Raw genomic sequence first — 6,400 nt, forward strand, 5'->3', positions numbered from 1 at the left:
CACAGACAGTGACCCAAGCCGGGAATCATAGAAACCCTACAGTGCAGAAGGAGGCCATTCGGCCCATCGAGTCTGCACCGACCACAATCCCACCCAGGCCCTACCCCCACATATTTTACCCACTAATCCCTCTAACCTATGCATCCCAGGACTCTAAGGGGCAATTTTTTTAACCTGGCCAATCAACCTAACCCGCACATCTTTGGACTGTGGGAGGAAACCGGAGCACCCGGAGGAAACCCACGCAGACACGAGGAGAATGTGCAAACTCCACACAGACAGTGACCCGAGCCGGGAATCGAACCCAGGACCCTGGAGCTGTGAAGCAGCAGTGCTAGCCACTGTGCTACCTGGGTCTCTGACGCTGTGAGGCAGCAGCAGTGCTAACCACCGTGCCGCCGTGCCAGAGTCCTATCCAACACCAGCTTTCACCTTTGAATCTCATGTGTACGATTATCATCGGCAAGATGCACTTCTATGAACTCCCTGTCTCTCAGGTCATGACAAACCGGATGATGAAGTTTTCCAGAGTTCTTTTACAATCGACGAGCCAATAACACAGTGGTTCACAGTTTAGCCACTTGTGGTTTAAAATAAAACCAGCCAGCTCTTTAGCACCTCTGAACTATTCACACACAGCTTTTGATGTTTCAGATCATTTTAGCCAGCTCACACGTTACCTCCAAAAGCTCCTGTCTCCTTTTATCTACCAAACAGAAACCTGACCTCATCCTGAGAGAGATTCGCTTCTTCTCCTTAAAATAATTTTGTGTATTGCTGCTGACCACAAGCTGTAACCTGAAATCTCCAATTTATGTTCTGTCTTTGTTTTTTGACCTGGTTTTCCATCCCCATTGCAATTTCAGCCAGGGTCTAACTTCTCAGAAATAATGGCTCAGCTAGGAACTCCAGTCACCCCTCTTCCCAGTACTCTCAGTTTTATTTTGGTGCAAAGGGATATCTCACAAATGCAAGCTTTTTTCTTGCCAAATACAGAGTTCGTCACACAGAAACAAACATGTTCCATTTGTGACATTATCACTTTTTTCCCCCAGTGACATCACTAATGTGGAATGCACCCCAAAATCCAGCATCCTCATGGCAATGGGGCTATGATTCACTCTGGACCCAATCTGTAACCAGAAACTAGAACACTTTTTAGTTAGGGTGGTTGACAGACATGAGGAGCGTAGGTAACTTGGTAACAGATGCTTTCAAGAATTTGTTGATGACTTGCATTAGTCGCCACCTTTCATATCTCTATCTGAGAGCCAATGGATTGTTGTTGGTACATTAACCCCTCCACTACCATTTCCCATTTTCTTTTACAGTACAATTGGCAAATGTAATTGTTGCCAATGAGATTTACCTTCAGTGACAGGCTGTCCAAGAACGCATAAGAAGCATATTTGAGAACTAAATTCCAACAAATATTTAGTGCCAGCCCAGTTGTTATGGGGCTTGCGTACAATTCTAATTTTTGTTGCAAGTTGTTTTTCAAGTGCTCTCTTCCTGCTCTGCAATGACCAGGCCAATGAAGTGGAACAATGTAACAGTCTGCCTCCTTGACCTCATAATCATCCCTGTGTTGCATCATGGACAATGTCAGCGTAGCCTGCAGGAGTAACTAGTAACATCATGAATGCCTCTGTGTGATAGAGAATCCAATAACATGCTGAAGGTGGACTAGATCATGAGCCCAATGAAGATGAGCCTAGTGGATGTCAGTAAGATCTTTTCGATGCTCCAGCCTAGAAATCAAGATGACAACGTCGAGGTGAATCAAATCAACCAAGCTGTCTCCCGAAATGATGCCAAACTTTTGGCTGAACTCTTGTCCCAGGAGAGGTACTCTCAGTTTATCAATAACCGGAGTGGCTGGGGGGTCCCAGGTACCCCCCTGCGCTTGGCAGCCTCCAAGGGCCACCTGAGCTGCCTGGAGGTCCTCTTGAGCCATGGTGCCGAAGTAGATAGTTTGGATGTGAAGGCCCAGACCCCTTTGTTCACAGCTGTGAGCGGCAGGCACCTGGACTGCGTCCAGTCTCTTTTGAGGGCAGGGGCGAACCCGAATGGAAGCATCTACAACAACTGCTCGCCTGTCCTAACGGCTGCCAGGGAAGGGGATGTGGAGATTTTGCGAGCGCTGCTGGAGTATGGGGCTGAGGTCAATGTGCGATCCAAGGTGCCAGAGTGGGCATCCAATGCCTGTGCCTGTAGCGGCCCACTCTACCTTGCCTCAGTGTACAGGCACTATGACTGTTTTCGGCTGCTCCTCCTGTATGGGGCGGACCCCAACTTCAATTGTACAGAGCAGAGACTCTTAGCAAGGATCAAACAACCAAAAACGGTCCTGGAGATGTGCCTCAGGTATGGTTGTGGGTCTCAGTACATCCAGCTACTCATAGACTTCGGAGCAAATCTTTGCCTGCCAGGCCACACCCCAGTGAAAAATACACAGCAGAACAAAGCAGCAGAACTACTAGCCCAAGCCACAGGTAAGAGAGGAAAGAAACAGTGATGTTGTGGCATTGTCACTGGGCTAGTAATCCAGAGGCTCAGGCTAATGCTCTCGGGACACAGGTTCGAAATTCACCAAGGCAGCTAGTGGAACTTAAATTCAATTAACAAATCATAGAATCCCTACAGTGCAGGAGGAGGCCATTCAGCCCATCCAGCCTGCATTGACAACAACCCACCCAGCCTCTATCTCCGTAACCTCACACATATACCCTGAGAATTCCCCTGACACAAAGTGGCAATTTAGCATGGCCAAACCTAACCCGCACAACTTTGGACTGTGGGAGGAAACTGGAGCACCCGGAGGAAACCCACACACACACAGTGAGGCGTGCAAACTCCACACAGACAGTCACCCGAGGCCAGAATTGAACCCGGGTCCGTGGCGCTGTGAGGCAGCAGTGCTAACCACTGTGCCGCCAGAAATCTGGAACATAAAGTTATTCTCAGTGATGGTCACCATAAAACTATCATTGTGAAACTGTCATACTGTCTTGAAAACACCATCTGGTTCACTAATGTACTTTCCGGAAGGAAGTCCGCCATTCATTCCTGGTCTGACCTTATATGTGGGTTGGCTTTTAACTGCCCTCTGAAATGGCCTAGCAAGGCCCATGCAAAGGAAATCAGGGATGGACAACAATGCTGGCCTTGCCAGCGATGCCCATATCCCATGAAAGAATAAAGGAAAAGAGACATAGGGCCAAATATTACCTCAGAGATGGGCCTGAAGCAGGGAATCTGTTTGAGGTCAGATAAACCAGAAATACGGGTCCCCCGAATGGCTTGCAGTTTCTAACTTTTACTTGCATTGGGTTCCTACTAGTCTGAATGGCAGGTTAGCTGCCTTTTGGGGAGGAGAGCCTACATTACAAGGTCGCAGGCTGAGAGAGCAATTAAGTGAACTAACCGAGAGAGTTGGGAGTGGTAGGCAATAAGATGAGTGGTGGTCAGGGAATTTGACCGGCAGCAGGGGAAATCCAGTTGTGGGAGGGTCCAATGGGGGGGGCGGGGGGTTGGGGGGGGGGGGGGGGGGGGGAGGGAGGTAGCAGAAACCTGAAGCTCTCCTCTTCAAAAAGCTGAGGCTGGGGGCTCGGCATGGACACTGTCATTTGAAAATTACAACAGATTGATAACTGTTAGGGTACTAAAGATATGGAACCAAAGGCGGTGGATGGAGTTAAAATGCTAATTGAATAGTAGAACATGTTCAAGGGACTGAATGACCACCTCCTCTTCCTCCATTCCTCAGTTGGGCAGCAATTACAGTACAACGATTGACTGCACTAACCTAGCATAAGGAAAGAAAGCAAAAATCATCCAGAGGTTCCTCTCCTGTCCACTCTCCGGTGGCCATCCAATAGGAAATTCCTTTATGTGGACAATGACAACATTGTTCTATGAAGAGAAATCCCGTTTGTCGAACTTATTAGTTACTTTGAGGGGAGATAAAAGATAACCAGTGGATGTATTATACTTGGATTTCCAAAAGCCGTTTGATAAGGTGCACAAAAGATTGACTCACAGGATAAGCATCCATGAGTTTGGGGGAATATATTAGCACAGGTAGGAGATTTGAAAATAAACAGGAAGTAAAGAGTAGGAATAAATGGGACACTTTGAAGTTATAGGCTGTAACTAGTGCAATGCCACAGGGATCAGTGCTGGAGCTTCAGCCATTTACAAGCTATATTAATGGCTTAGATAAAGAGATGGAAAATAATGTATCTAAATAGGTTGACGTTACAAGCTCAGTGGTAACTTAAACGGCAAGGAGGACAAATAGAAGCTGCAAAGAGAAACAGATAGGTTAAGGGAGTGGGCAACATGGTGGTAGATGGAATATAATGGTGGGGTAAGTGTGCGATTTTCCACTTTGGTAATAATAGAAAAGCAATTTCTTAAAAGGTGCAAAATCCATAAATGTTGATGTTCAGAGAGACTTGGAATACAGAAACTTAGCATGTAGATACAGCAAGCAATTAGGAAAAAAAAGCGGCATGCTGGCCTTTATTGCAAGGGTTTTACAGTATGAATATGGAAGCCTTGGCTACAATTGTACAGGGCTTTGGTGAGACCACATCGAAATACCATGTGCAGTTTGGTCTCCATTTCTAAGGAAGGATATCCCTGCAGTGGAAGGTTCAGTAGATTGGGATGAGAGGATTTGCCTCTGATGGGAGGCTATGTCAATGGAGCCTATATTCTCTGGAGTTTAGAAGAATGAGAGGTAATCTCATTGTAACATTTAAGATGCTGAAGGGGCTTGATAGGGTAGACACTGAGAGGTTATTTCCTCAAGTTTAGCAATCTAGAACATGGGGGCACAGTTTCAGGATAAGGAGCTGATCATTTAGGACTGAAATAAAGAGAAATTTCTTTACTCAAAGGGTTGTGAATCTTTGGACTGCTCTACCCCAGAGGAGTAAGGGTACTCCTTGTTGAATATATTTAAGGCTGAGAGTTCAGATTCTTGGTCACTCAGGGAATCAAATCAAAGGATTTGGAGAGGCAGTGGTGTAGTGGTATTGTCACTGGACTAGCGATCCAGAGACCCAGGGTAATGCTCTGGGGACCTCGGTTCGAATTCCATTAAGGCAGATGATGAAATTTAAGTTCAATAAAAATCTGCAGTTAAAAGTCGAATGATGACCATGAAACAATTATTGATTGTCATAAAAACCCATCTGGTTCACGAATGACTTTAGGGAAGGATATCTGCCATCCTTAGTGGTCTGGCCTACATGTGACTCCAGACCCACAGCAATGTGATTGACTATTAACTGCCCTCTGAAATGCGCCAATTTCCTCCCACAATCTGAAAGACATGCTGGTTAGGTGCACTGGCCATGCTAAATTCTCCCTCAGTGTACCTGAAAAGATGCCGGAGTGTGGTGACTAGGGAATTTTCACAGTAATTTAATTGCAGTATTAATGTAAGCCTACTTGTGACACTATAAATTTCCTTTAGGGAAGGAAATTTGTCATCCTTAACTGGTCTGGCCTACATGTCACTACAGACCCGTAGCAATAGGGTTAAATGCCCTCAGTGTTGGACAGGAAATGATGGCCCAGTTATCGACGCCCACATCCCATGAATGAATAAAAATAAAAAAAATTGGGGAGCAGGCAGGAAAATGGAGTTGAGGCAGAAGATCAGCCATTGTTGTAATGAATGTTGGAGCAAGCCCGATAGGCCGAATGGTCTGTTCCTGCTCCTATTTCTCAACGTTATCTTCTTTGGTTGAGTAGATGAGCCTCTGAGACTCACCCAGGTGAGCAAGGTGTCTGAGGCCATCTCGTACCAGTCAAAACCATACCTTAGTAAGGGGAGCGGGAAAGAAAAACTGTTAAAAGATTAAAGGAAGATGGGCAATCTTGCTCAATTCCTGATCTGAACTGAGCCAGTGTTATAATGAGCACCAGAAAGACAGGAAATCTATATGGGACTGCACTGTTGTGCCTGTCAGACAGTGGCTAAATAGTCTTGTCCGTGCGTAGCCCACTTACTCACTCCTGTATGTTTGGTTTTCCAGCTCAACCGAGATCTTTGACGTCACTCACCAGAATAGCCATCCGCAAGACCCTCAAACTGTTAAGCGGCCTTAATTCCATTGACCAACTGGACATCCCACTAATCCTGAGGAAATATTTGAAGCACCAGACTTGAGAGGAACACCATGGTTGTGTGGATCTGTAAAAGTAGTACGTGCCCACTCCCTCCCTTGCAGTAGAAAGAGGGGAGAGCCAAATGTACTTGCAGCAAGATTCCATCCCCATCCCAACCCTTTTGTTCCATCCCCATCCCAACTCTTGCAGCTTCGTTGTAACTGGCCCAAGCATCTGATTACAAGTAGAATTCCTGAATCCATTCTATGTAGTA

The 6,400-nt window shown here is 46.1% G+C and overlaps 1 protein-coding gene across 1 annotated transcript; it reads left to right on the plus strand.

Moving 5' to 3' along the window:
- Positions 1-1,681: 1,681 nt before the first annotated feature.
- LOC144490183 (ankyrin repeat and SOCS box protein 12-like) lies at positions 1,682-6,187 on the plus strand. Its single transcript, XM_078207987.1, has 2 exons — positions 1,682-2,495; positions 6,054-6,187. Exons 1-2 carry the CDS (start codon positions 1,694-1,696, stop codon positions 6,185-6,187), a joined length of 936 nt encoding a protein of 311 aa, XP_078064113.1. The 5' UTR covers positions 1,682-1,693.
- Positions 6,188-6,400: the final 213 nt, after the last annotated feature.

The sequence above is a fragment of the Mustelus asterias genome, unplaced genomic scaffold, assembly GCF_964213995.1.
Source record: "Mustelus asterias unplaced genomic scaffold, sMusAst1.hap1.1 HAP1_SCAFFOLD_2987, whole genome shotgun sequence".
Classification (NCBI taxonomy): Eukaryota; Metazoa; Chordata; class Chondrichthyes; order Carcharhiniformes; family Triakidae; genus Mustelus; species Mustelus asterias.

Bases quoted from the DNA above. Each gene is read 5' to 3' on its own strand.
- LOC144490183 (XM_078207987.1), top strand. From the start codon at position 1,694: ATGAGCCCAATGAAGATGAGCCTAGTGGATGTCAGTAAGATCTTTTCG. The intron at 2,496-6,053 runs GTAAGAGAGGAA...TTGGTTTTCCAG, and splicing joins ACTACTAGCCCAAGCCACAG to CTCAACCGAGATCTTTGACG.